The sequence below is a fragment of the Ictidomys tridecemlineatus genome, chromosome 6 (genome assembly GCF_052094955.1).
Source record: "Ictidomys tridecemlineatus isolate mIctTri1 chromosome 6, mIctTri1.hap1, whole genome shotgun sequence".
Classification (NCBI taxonomy): Eukaryota; Metazoa; Chordata; class Mammalia; order Rodentia; family Sciuridae; genus Ictidomys; species Ictidomys tridecemlineatus.
Genome location: NC_135482.1, coordinates 173,063,317 through 173,077,067, shown reverse-complemented (window position 1 = coordinate 173,077,067; position 13,751 = coordinate 173,063,317). Strand labels below are relative to the sequence as shown.

General features: G+C 39.5%; 1 protein-coding gene across 1 annotated transcript; it reads right to left on the bottom strand.

The window, feature by feature from the left end:
- Window positions 1–2,853: 2,853 nt before the first annotated feature.
- On the bottom strand, window positions 2,854–13,206 carry Zar1l (zygote arrest 1 like). Its single transcript, XM_005317078.3, has 4 exons — window positions 10,056–13,206; window positions 9,440–9,532; window positions 7,851–7,925; window positions 2,854–3,162 (listed from the first exon to the last, which is right to left on the bottom strand). The coding sequence occupies exons 1-4, from the start codon at window positions 10,695–10,697 to the stop codon at window positions 3,019–3,021; spliced, it is 954 nt and encodes a 317-aa protein (XP_005317135.2). The 5' UTR covers window positions 10,698–13,206; the 3' UTR covers window positions 2,854–3,018.
- Window positions 13,207–13,751: the final 545 nt, after the last annotated feature.

Genomic DNA, 13,751 nt, shown 5'->3' with positions numbered 1-13,751 from the left:
CAAACTGTCACTGTCTCTATTTTGTATTGGAGATCATAGGAAGTACACATCTAGAACTCCCTGCAGTCCATGTACAGGTCAGTCCTTCTCTGTCACTAACTCTTCTTTCCCAGATGCCTTTAATACCAAATACTTGTTGTATGATAACTTCAAATTAAGAGCTTACACCACCTGCCATGGATTTTCAGGAGTTCCAGGGCCAGGAGGAGGTAATTCCTCCTTGCTTCCTCCAAAATTTCCAGCTCCTCTCTCCTTATTTCAAAAAGTCCAGAGACTTTGAGATTCATGCCCCCAGCTGTACTAACCATTCTCCCACCTCAGCTCCATCACCATTGTCCAATGGCTGTGATCCTCAGCTAGGAGTCAGAGAAGCTTATTAAAAACTTCAAGGTCCAGGCCACACCCAAGAACACTTAAGTCCAACCCCAAAAGTAGTATTCTCTCTTCGGTAGTGTTCCATGGGTGATTTTAATTTGCAGGCATGGTTGAAAACTGCTGACCCAAAGTCTTACTGCCCACTCTGCTTCTTTATTCATGATTAACCTTTTCCATCTCAACTTCTAACATCATTTCAGGGATGTAAGCATACTCGCAGACAACCTATACAAAAATCATTTTCCTCCCAGTCTATTAACATTCTTACTTATAAGAATATAAGTACCTTAGCCACCCAGCTTCATAGCTATACCAAAACTTGTTCAGAGCAGTGAGTGTACCAGCTCCAGAATCTTACTTCCTAGCGTCCCACTCAGGAATTCTTTCCAGTTCCCCTCAATTCTATTCCCCAACTCTAACACTTCTTCTGCATCATGAATAATATCCTGAGAACCTCACCTGTCTTCACTCCTCTTCTGAAGAACTTTCAATTTTATGGACCATTGGAATCACTCCCTTGCCGACTCGCTTGGCTGGCCAGACCTGAAGCCTGGTGGAAGCCTAGATCTCTACTTTCTATATCTGCACTAGAAGGCTGAAGTGTTATAGTACTAGAATGCAACTGCCACCAAACCTGCCAGTAGCACCAGCAAGTCTCAAATGGCCCCAAATCTCAAAATGAGGTTAACACTATTAGACAATCTTATGACGCAAATTATGCCTGACCAGAGGCAAACATGGAGCTGCTCAATCTTGGATTTTCAGCTTTCAAACATTTGAGCCAAATAAATTTTTAAAAAGTACCCAGTTTCAGATGTTTTGTTATAGCAACACAAAACAAACTATGTATCATCTCCTTTTGTCATCACACAACCAACAAGAGACAGGCATTATCATCATACCCATTTTATAGATAGGTAAATTAAGATATAGCAAGCAACTTGCCACATACATCTCCTAAATAGTGCACCCAGCAATTGAAATTAGGTAGCATGTTCTGGAGCCAGATTACCTAACTAATATAACTCTCAATGCCATCTATCCCATATCTCAAAGCAGAAATGTAAGAGTCATTTATTTCTTCCATAATTCATCACTACTTCTATACACTTCTGATCTTGAATTTACGGACTTTTATCCATCTCTATGGTCACCACTCTTGTCCAAAGTATTCTGCTTATATATCATTAACCTCCTAACCCATTTCCGTTCTTCCTTCCTACTTAGTCTTCCCTCATAGCAGTAACTGAGTTGTTTTTTTTTTTTCCTTGGAGGTGGTGGGGGAGCGGTCCAGGGATTGAACTCAGGAGCACTTGACCACTGAGCCACATCCCCACTCCTATTTTGTATTGTATTTAGAGACAGGGTCTCACTGAGTTGCTTAGGGCCTCACTAAATAGCTGAGGCTGGCTTTGAACTCACAATCCTCCTGCTTCAGCCTCCTGAGCCATTGGTATTACAGGCATGCTCCACCATGCCCATCTTGAGTTTTTTAAAGAAAGAATCTGAAGCTGGGTGCAGTGGCACATGCCTGTAATCCCTACAGCTCGGGAGGCTGAGGCAGGAGGGTCACAAGTTCAAAGCCAACCTCAGCAACTTAATGAGGCACTAAGCAACTCAGTGGGACCCTGTCTCTAAATACAATACAAAATAGGGGTGGGGATGTGGATCAGTGTTTGAGTGTCTCTGAGTTCAATACTCAGTACCAAAAAAAAGAAGAATAAAAAGAATCTGATGTTACTGCCCTACTGAAACTCCTTCATGGCTTTCTTATGCTTGACCATGGTCTTTGGATCCTATCTTCTTCAGCCCTATGTTCCACATTAGCCCGAGGGAGCTCCCATTCCTGAAATATGCTAAGTATGTGCCCCATCCTTTCAGGACCTTTATTTTTGCTTTTCTCTTGGATCAAAACCATCTTCTCCCAGCTCCCTTCATCCTACTGATGCTAACTCTCCTGTCGCCTCTTCCCAGACATAGTAAAATGGTCACTCTATCTAGTACCGTGTTTCCTTCATGGCATGTAGCATCTCCTTTTGTTCTCACACACAACCAAAAGGAGACAAACACTATCTTCATCCCCATTTTCTCTCTCTGAATTTGGGAGAAAATACAAATGTAGTAACCAACAGCCTGGAGCAAGTCCTATTCCACTTGTGTTCAAATCCTGGCTCTACCCCAAGACCTCTCTGCACACCTATGAAAAAGGTATAATAGTTCCTACTTAATATTTTGCAACAATGTCTGGCTTATTCTAGGTGCAGATTCAGCATTCACTATAATAATGTATAGCTGGAAGCAAGGACACCGCCCATTGATCATCTCAGTATTCCCAGTGCTTAGAACACCAAGCTTAATTGTCAAATGAATAACTTTTTTCCTCTTCATTGTTCCCTTCACATAAATGACAGTCTCTACCTTTTCCAGATGTCATACTGGTATTTTTACTCTGGGATCACCAATTAATTTACTTCATGGTCTAATTCATATGCATTTATTTTATTCTATTCACATTGTACAATTGTTATATAACCTACAAAAAAGTACAAAGTCTAGTCCATTTTTCAATGCCAAGTCAGAGCCAAGTTGCAAAACAGGAAAACAGCACAGTAAGTTATAAGAGTTCACAAGCCACACTGCCTGTCATATGATGCATTTAAAGCTGTAAATATTGCCACAGGAGAATTTCTTGTCTTTGCAGCGACCACACAGTTCCTGTCGATGAGGCCTCCTTAGATCAATGTGTCTTTTCTTTTGAGGACAGGAACAACGAGACTTTGAACAGGTCTTTAGAAAACAAGGAACAGTTTGGACACTAAATTATCAAATTAGAGTTTCAAGTGTAATCTTCAAATTGAAATGCTCCTTTTCACTACCCCAATCCCCCATATCTTCATCAGTTCTATGAGAAGCCCATGACCAACTGTACAAAACCACTTGAAACCCCTTTAAAAGCCATGCCTTTAAAGAGAATATTGAATGCCATGCATTCAAAAGAATATTGCTGAGCCAACGAAGATAACACAAAAGTGTTAAAAAGTTCTATAGAGTGTGCCTGTGTCATTTTGTATATGTAGCCAGGTGAGGGTGAGGAGCAGTACATGGGTACTAAGTGATTTGATAACCTAAATGAGACCATTGATAAGGCTAGAGCAATAGTTCTCATTTAGGGGTGATTTTTACCTGTGAAGGGATATTTGACCAGGTTTGGAGATATTTTGGGTTGTTAAAACTAAGGGGAAGGGATATTCTAGAGAAAGCCAAATTCTTTTCTTCCCAGACATGCCCAATCTTTACTAAGATTTAATACAGTGCCTTTCAACCATTAACACATTCTGTTTTGTGATAAATAAAATAACTGTTTGGGGGCTGGGGTTGTGGCTCAGCGGTAGAGCACTCTGTCTAGCATGTGTGAAATGCTGGGTTCAATCCTTAACACCACATAAAAAATAAATTAAGGTATTGTGTCCAACTGCAACTAAAATAAAAAATTAAAAACCCCACAAAGATCATCGATTTAAAAAAATAATAATTATGTTTTATGGGGACTGGCATACTCCCCCGGTCCACCTTCCTATCCCTGTCAACCACTGAAATTGATAATCACTGCTCTAAAGACTGCACATATCCCAGAGCCACACAGAATTAGTCAATATTTATCTTTTTATTTTTTAATATTTATTTTTTAGTTGTAACTGTATCTTTATTTTATTTATTTATTTTTATGTGGTGCTGAGGATCAAAACCAGGGCCTTGCACGTGCTATTCAAGCACTCTACCACTGAACCACAATCCCAGCCCCAATATTTCTTTTATACTGTAAAAAGTGTGCATTTTTATTTTCCAGTCTTAAATATGATTTGTCAAATATATGTATAATCACATTCTCTACTTAGAATTTTCTTATAAGGAGGAATACTCAAATAGCTGATATAGGGTATGCCTCACACTGTCCTAAGCACTTTATATAAATTAATTCATATAATTATCACAATTCCTTTTTAAGGGAGAAAAAGTTCAATAAAATAATGGTTTATTCTAATGGTAGATTAGGTAATTCTGACTGAACCTCCTGGACAACTAGAAAAACTGCGTTAAAAAAATAACTGCTTGGAAAATTATCAAAGCATTAAAGAAGCAAATCCAGAATAGAGATAAACCTGACATATGGTAATGGTTTAAAAAAAAAAAATCAACTCTGTCACACTTTTCTGGAAATGTTAAAAGGCAGGTTTCCTTCAAACTGTTTTTGGATTTTTTTCTCTCCTCATCTCAAAAGACCATAATAGAAAGTTACATTAATCATCTAATTCTATTATTATTTTTTTTTTTGCACCAGGTATTGACTCCAGGAGTGCTTAACCACTAAGCCACATTTTAGCCCTTTTTTGTATTTCAGAGTCTTGCTAAATTGCTTAAGGCCTCACCAAATTGCTGAGACTGGCTTTGAACCTGCAATCCTCCTGTCTCATCCTACTGAGCTGTTGGGATTACAGGCATGCATCATTGGGCCTGACCTAGTTCTGTGATTTTCTAAACACTGGAAGACACCATAGAATCCAATCACAGGTCTATTAGTCTAACCTTGGGCAAGTTATTCAATCTAACTGAATTTAGCCTTGTGACCTATAAAATATCAATAATATCTATTACAAAAGGCAAGTACAAACGATACTGCATGTAAAAGGTATCATGAAATATAATAAGAAGCTGAAAAGAGGATTAACAAATTGATGAGGCTAAGAGATATACCAGAATAGAAGAGGCCTCCAAGCAACTCATACATTGTATAGGACCCTTTAAGGCTTCAGCAGAAGAATAAGAACCAAAATTGACCCTCTGTCACAGGTGCTAAATCTCAGCTTTAAATCAGCTCAACTTTAGTCTGTCTGCCTTTCATAAGCAAATATAAATCCTCTCCAAAAGATATACTTCTAGGTAACAAATTATCACCATGGCTTTCACATGTGATACTAGCACTCAATCAAAAATATCCAGGTACATGAGGAGACGGAACATACTTGAAAATCAAAAAGAGAACAATAAATTCATAGGGGACTAAGTTAATGGAATTATCTGACACCTATCTTAAAGTAACTTACTATGTTCAAGGAAGAAAGACTAACATTCCCAGCAAAGATCTAGAAGTTATTTTTTATAAACAAAAATTCTAGAACCAAAAAATATAATAACAGAAACTGATAACTCAATGAGTAGGTTTAACAAATTGGAAAAAGTTGAGATCATTATAAATGGTAAATAGTTGAATAGATAATATCCTGTCTGAAGTAAGCAAAAACAAGCCAAGGAAAATACAGAAAAGAGTTTAAGAAACAGACATGAACATAGTATAAGGTCTAACATGTATAATTGGAAAAGAGGGAGAACGGAAGAAATAACATTTGAAAACATAATAACTGATAATTTTCCAAAAGTGATGAAAATTTTCAAGCCACATATTCAAGGAACATTTTACAGAGACAAGAAGCAGGATAAATACACAAAACCCCCATAAATAGGCTCATTGTTGTAAAACTGTTATAAAAATATTTTAAAAGCAAGCAAATTAAAAAAAAAGGGGGGGATTACTTCAAGGGAAGTACAATGAAGCTGAGCAGCCAACTTCATAGAAATAATGAAATTTCAGAACTTTAAGTCACAAATACTGTCAACCTGAAATTTCTATACCAGCAAAAACTTCTTAGACATCCAGACAAAATAGAATTTATCATCTTTATGCCTATACTAAAGAAAACATTAAAGTCTATTCTCCAAGTGAAAGAGAAGTGATCCCAAAAACAAACAAAAAAAACACAAATGACAACAGAAAAGATAAATACATAGCTAGTAGATGTTGACTTTGTAAAATAATATCTCAAAGTTGAAGATATAGGTAAAATTAAAATACACAACTGCAGCATATACATTAGGATGAAGTGATATAGAATTTGAGAGTGCTAAATTCTTTGCATTGGCAAGAAGAGTTAATTTAGACTCTGATCAGTCGTGTTGCCATTTCTACAGTAACCACCAGAAGACCCTTAAGGAATGAATAACTTCCAAGATAATCAATTGGAAAATTATTTTTTAAAATTACTCCAACCAGGCACAGTGGTGCATGCCTTTAAATCCCAGCTATTTGGGAGGCTGAGGTATGAGGATTGTAAATTCAAGGCCAGCCTTAGCAACATAGAGAAACCCTATCTCAAAAATTTTAAAAAGATCCTGGGATGCAGCTGAGTGGTAAAGGGCCTCTGGGTGGTTCAATCCTCAGAAAGGTAAAAAAAAAAAAAAAAAAAAAAAAAAAAAAAAAAAAACAAGTGAAAATAAGAAAAGGGAGTATAGAAAAAATAGTAAGAAACTGTATTTAAACCTTTTTTTTTAACCCCAGAACTGGGGATTGAACCTGGAATACTCTACCACTGAGCTATATCCCCAGCCCTTTCTCTTTTTTATTTGGAACAGGGTCTTGCAAAGTTGCTCAGGCCAGTCTCAAATTTGTTATCCTCATGCCTCAGCCTCCTAAATTGCTGGGATCACAGGCATGTGCCACCACTCCCAGCCTTAAACCCGATTTTATAAATATTTATATTAAACATAAGTAGACTAAGAATCTCAGACTAGGAAATCCAAGCCTAGAAAATTTTAAACTAGCTTTTAAAATATCATTTCTTTTACCCAAATTATAGAAAAAATAAGTAGAGGATTTTATTTTAGAAAAAAAAAAAAAACTTCTTGGGCTAAGGATAGCTCAGCTGTAGAGTACTTGCCTAGCATGCACAAGGCCCTGGATTTAATTTCCATAACAAAAATGTAAAAAACTTCCCGATTATGAAAATAATTTTACACTTCTCTGAAAAGCTTGAAGACAGATTTCCTTTAGGGTGTTTTATATTATCCCTCACCCCAAACTCAAAAGGAATTAATAGTAAGTCAAGCTCTCAACTAGTTCTGTGACTTTCCACACACTGAAATATAGCATGGAATCCAACTACAATCCTAATAGTAACCAGTCTAACCTTGGGCAAGTTATTTACTGTTATTCAATTTAACTTTCTGATTTATTAAAAAAATGAGAATGCCAATCACAAAGGTTAAATTACAGGAGAAAACACATGCTAAACACTTAGCCCAAAGTTTGGCACACAGTACAAGCTTAAGAGTTACATATCAAAATACTACATTCTAACTATAAACAGGATTTTCAGGAAAAACACATACATCATAAACACACCACATAAGAAAACTTAAATTGTAAATCCTTCCCATTTTTTTCCACAAAGCATAAATTCTGATTTGCCTTTTATTTCTTTTTTCCTTTCATTTCTTTTTCTCAAGTATTTAATCATAAAATTTCAAATATATGAAAACTTAACATTCCTATGCTAATATGCAGTTCCATTAAATCCTGAAATTTTCCACAGAGACTTCATGTTGATAAACAGAAACACAATGAAATTGTTCTGTGTGCTTACCTGACAGTGGATTGCTTCTACTCGATAAGGGTTAAAACTCTTTTGGCACTTGCAACAGAGTTGTTTGAAATAAACCTAAGAAGAAATTTGTTGTTTAAAGTACAAGCTGATATAGGTATATATCTCCTAGGCTATTAGTTTTTTATTAAAGTAAGCCATTTCCTCACCTTGTACCTTGCCGTTATCCAACCTCTACCCTTGGGGTTTTAAGCTCTACTAGTGCTACTGGTCATCACTTTTCTTAATCTATGAATCTAATTTTCCTTAACTATAAAATTGGGATACTACTACTTATTCTTTTCTGACAAACACCCAATAACATACTTAATAGAGACTCAATAATAGAAAGTAGCTGTTATGATAGTTTTATTCATTGTGTGGGCCAAGCCTTTCTTCTGAATGAACCCCAACTTAAGCCACTTGACATGTTACATTTTCCAGTATTGCTCCACTTGAAATGTAAATTATTGTGGTTACCCATCAGTACCATTTTCTAGGTTTTGTGCATTTTCCTGTACAAAATTTCCTCCCTACTTGGTGAATTCCTCCTTTTTGTCCTCAAAGTCCTGTTTGGGCATCATGATCTGTCCCTCAGGTTAATTGTTGCCTCCTGTGTGATTACCATGCAGTGAGTGCCACTGCTCACATCAAACTGCATTCTTGTCTAAATCACTCCTAGCAGAATAAATTTCTTGAGGATGACAACTGTGTTGTTCTTTGTATTCTACTGCCTTGGAATGTCTGAATTAAACCCATGCTTTTTCTTCTAGTGAGAGAGGAGACTTTTAGTTTAAAATTTACCTCCTGGGTCCAGTAAATGGCTAGTCTGAAAACACAAGTCTTCTCTCAAGTCTTAGTGTGCCTCTTTGCCCTCTCCCTCCACAGGCCTTTAGCTAGAAAGGCCATATCTGAACATGCAACACAAACTCAGATGCTCTTATAAGTTAATGCAATAGACACACTATAGATGACTGCCAAATGAAGCCCAGAGGCCAGGCAAAACAGAAGCCACTCAGCTGCATCCTGTTCTCATTCTGAAATGAGGGTCCATGATGACCAGAGTCTGTGATATTCATGAAAATCCAGAAATGCAGAACAGAATGTGAAGTCATTCCCAATCTCAATGTTGAGAATTAACTTCATTGCGGGTAGAGTGTATACACAGTCTTAGCTAAGCAAATCTCTTTAGGAGTTTTCTACCTTTGTAAGTTATTTCTTTTATTGCCCCACCTTGTGGACAAACTGGAAATTTCCTCAAACTAGAGGCCAAATCTGTCCAAAATACACCAGCTAAAAAGTTGTTAGAGTCCCAACATAGACAAAAGTTCTTCTAAATAACCCAACACTTTGTCCAACCAAACTACCAAACCACATACAACACAAGGATATGGCTCAGGAATGGAGATGGACCGTGGAATTTAGTTTGATTCAAACAGTCACTAAATGCTTACTGCATGCTTTGCACCCAGGATACCAAGATGATTTAGACAGGGTTGTAAAGTCATCTTGCAACTGGAAACAGATCCTTCCTCCAACTGACATCTGTGCCCACCCCATTCTTCTGTCATATCCCATTTACTTTTACTTACCTTATTAGTTCCAGAAATGCACCACACATAAGCGCTCTCCCATCTGGTCTTACAGTCTTTACAGTGAAAATAGCCATATTTGGGTTCCAAAAACTGAAAATAAGGGGGTGGGAGTCTTTTACTATATTTTGGAGGGAAAAAATAATTTTATTTATTTGTTTTTTTTTTTGCTAATTGCTTTGTGTAAAAATTTAAAATTACCTCCTTAACGTCACTTATATCTATGTCAATGCTACTACATTCATTTAAGGGCTCATCTCTTTTAAGGATTACCCTAGGATTCTTCTTGCTGTTGTTGCTCATACTTTTCCTATTCCATTTTCCACCGTGCCACCAGCACAATCTCCCAAAATGAAACCTGACTTCATATTGCACAGAGTTGAAGCTCTTGACTCCTTCCCAAAAGCAATAGTGGCCAGATTTTTGGTTTTAAGTTAGGCTTGCCACCGTGTTTTAACAAAAACTTGCAAAACTCACAGACCACGTAAAACATGTTTTCAGAACTCCCCCACCAAATAAAAGGATGAAGCAAGAGAAGACTTTGCTCTTATTGCCCCAGAAATGTAAGAGAGGAGAGGGAGGCAAGGGACTAAAGAAGAGAGAGGAGAAAGTATACCTGGAAGTTGGTCTTCCGGAGAGGCTCTGCAGCGGCAACTCCTGGCGCCTGCCTGTTCTTTCTTTCCCCAGGATACACTGCATCTTCCTGCCCCAATTCCTCTGGTCCTTGGAGTTCCTCCTGCCCATCATCTTCTGACCTTGGCGTTGATGGTGGCTGCTGGCTGTTCTCTGCAGGGCCTGAAAGCGCCTTGTTTTCCCCATCTTCTTCATCCTTCCGCAGTAGGCTCAATCCCCTGCGGCTGACCACTGGCGAATGTACTCCCCAGGTTGTCACTGGTTGCCTGTCCCAGGGGGAGCGGCTGCGCAGGGTTCGAGGCCCCAGGGAGCACTGCACGGACTTGTCCACCCGCAGGCTCACCTGCACGCCCACTTCCTTGGTGTTGGCTTTGCACAGCCGTAGGCTTAAGTTGGGGTTCATCTGGGCAAGAATGGCCTTAAGTTGAGCCCTCTTGTAAGGGTCCACGCAATAGTCTGGGGCATTCGCTGGCACCAGCAGCCCTGGCCTGGCCAGGAAAGTAGGAGGACCCATGCTTTGCCTCCAGTCGAACTGTTTGTGCCCCGAGAGTGCCAGATGGCCCAAAGGCAGTGGGTTTCCATAGCCCTGGTATAAGCCATAGGGAAGGCGGACAAAGCGCTCCATCCACTCACCAGGTGCTCAGACTCAATATCCTCCTGTGTTTAGTGTCCTTTCGCCTTCCACCTTTACTGGCCCCTTCTTTTTCCTGGTCAAGCTGGATCAGGTTCATCCTTGGCTTCTCCATTTATTTCAGAATCTAACAGGAGCTGCTACCTATTACCCAAATTAAAGGAGGGCTGATGAACCTACCTGCAGAGATCTATAGCCACTTGATTCCTAATTGCTTTTCCCTAACCTCTTCAATTCACCATTCCTCAATCATTTTCAAAGCTGTTTTTCATTTTTGACTATTCACACACATGCTTTAATTAGCAATTTCGTTCATTTATTCCTCTAGTGGCCATTTTATAGATCCCTTGTGCACTGTTGATGGAGATGTAAATTAGTACAGCCGTTATGTAAAACAGTATGGCACTTCTTTAAAAATTAAAAATAGAATTATCATCTGATCCAGCAATCCCACTACTTTGGTGTATACCCAAAGGAAATGAAGTCAGGAATCTTAAAAAGATACCTGCACTCCAAGTTCACTGCAGAATTATTCTCAACAATCAAGCTATGCAAACAACCTGTCTGTTGACAGGTGAATGAATAAAGAAATTGTGATATGATAGGGAATATCACTTAGCTTTATAAAAAGAAAATCCTGCCATTTCCAAGCACATGGACAAATCTTGAGGCATTATGCTAAATGAATGAAATAAGACAGGTAGAAAGTTAAAGAAAGTTAAATCTGCTAAGAGTAGATTTCTAGTGCTCTTTCTACATGTACAAAAAAGGTAACTGAGAGATGAATGTAAATTGCTTGACTTGCAGTAATCATATGTCTATGTGTACTAAAATATGTGGTACATATTACAATTTTTATGAAAAAAATTTCAAAAAATAAAGCATTAATAAATTAAATACAAATAGTTATCTGAGCAGCTGCACTAGAAGTATACAAGAAAGGAAGTATATTATGGTAGATCTAATGAACGTCAAATCCCTATTACTTTAGAACAAGGAACATAGTTACAGTGGTATGTTTATGAGAGAAAATATATTTCAGAGAGTGGTGTGATATACCAAGGGTTCTCATTAGTCCATTCCCAGTGAGACACCCATTTCCCTGCTCCCAGAAAAGGGTAAAAAAGCAAATTGTTTTCATCTGTGGAGTAAATGCAGTTTTTTTTTGTTTTTTGTTTTTTTTTTTTTGGTGTTTTTTTTCACTGCTATGTACTTAAGTGTATGAGATGAAATGGACTTGAATTCAAACCTGGGCCTTGTTACCAGGCAAGTTACTTAATTATTTCAGTTTCCCAGTCCTGTCTGCATTAGCAAGGGATTCTGCTATAACTAAGGATTATTAGACTAAAAGTGATACCTAAATAATCAAATACAACTAAATTATTTTTTCCAGTATTGGAGATTGAACCCAGGGGTACTTTACCACTGAGCTGCAGCCCCAGCTTATTTATTCAAGACAGAGTCTTGCTAAATTGCTGAGGGTGGCCTAGAATCTTCCTGCTTTCAACCTCCCAAATCGCTGGAATTACAGGCACGAACCACTGCATCTGGCTAAAATTTGCTCTTTTCCTTTTCCAAGGTGCCTACTGCTGTTCAAGCACCTTCTAAAAGCGGCCAGGCGCATGAGCATCTTCCTTAAGTGTTTTTAGGTCACACAACAAACCCGATTTAAGCTTTGTACTGAACATGTCACAGACCCTGCGAATTCAGTCTGGTCAGGTTCCTGTATTCTAGGACACTTTGGGGTAAAGACAAGCACAAAAGAGGATGATCAGTATCCTAAAAAAGTAAAAAATACTACCACAGCCCGCAGAAATAAATAACCTAATATTGCTGGAATGCTTTAAGACGGGTTCACAATTTTTGAAGTGGAAACACTGCTCAGAGATCCTGAACAGCACGCCTACTGAGATTAATGTCATTTCAGGTGTCTGTCTTTTCCACTACCACGCTGTTCTGGAGTCGCCACAACCTCGTTTTTTTCTAAGGTCGGAGTACTTTGCGGGGCAGGCCAGAATGGAACACCGCTGTTAGGGCGAACAAGTGCCTTTCCAAGGTCCCAACCAGACCCTATCCAAACGTGACCACCAAAACATGAGAGAAGGGAGAGGGGACGTGAGCAGCAGCGGGTGGCCCACGCTGGGAGGTCTGGTATTCTGATGAAGAAAACACGCACTCCAAGCGACTGTTCTGAAACCCAATTAGGAACTCCCTTTGGCTGCCGAGAGAAGCGGCGGGGGCAGTCCGCCGCGGCCTGACTTCCGGGTGTTGCGTACGCTACGTGGAGCGTCATGGCGTCATCGCGTCACGTGCCTAGAGTGAACTTTTGGCGCGAGCGTCTGAAACTCAGCGGAGGCGGAGCTGCTGGTTTTGCGCGCCTCGGGTCTCCGCTGGAGAGGTAGTTCGCCACCGGGAGGAGCCTGAGGGGTCGGATTTGTGGTCTAGGTGCGCGCGCAGTTCTTTGCAGTCTACTCCAGCCAAAAAAACATCTGCATCACTGGAGCGGGTTAGTGGTGTCGGCTGGGGACGGGGTTGTGTTCGGCGGGTGGCGGGGGAGCGCCTCCCATGTCCTGGGTAGGAGCCGCGACTTCTACCCTCGCCGTCTTTGCCGACCCCACCCCTTCTCGAGAGAAACGACGCGGTCTCCCAGGCCAATACCTGCAAAGCACATTCGAGCCCCGCACCTTCCCTGGGACTTTGATTCCCCACGCCGGTCCGCGCCTTTGGGCCTTACAAGCCAGACTTGCCTGCGAGGTGTGCTAGATGTCCCGGTGTGAAATTTCTCAGGGGCACACTGTATCTGCCTTACGTAACCCCCAGTAATTGCTATTTTCCGGAGATTTACAGATTGGGAATTACCAAATGGTATTTGTAACTGCAACCACTAGCGACGCGTGTCTAATTAACGTAATTAAATTAGATAATGTGAAAAAGCCTGTTATTGAGCCATACTATCCACTTTTCAAGTGCTTAGTGTTAGTGGTACATGGATTGGAGAGTACAGTTATGGAATTTTCCAATCCTCACGATAAGTTTTTATTGGACTAA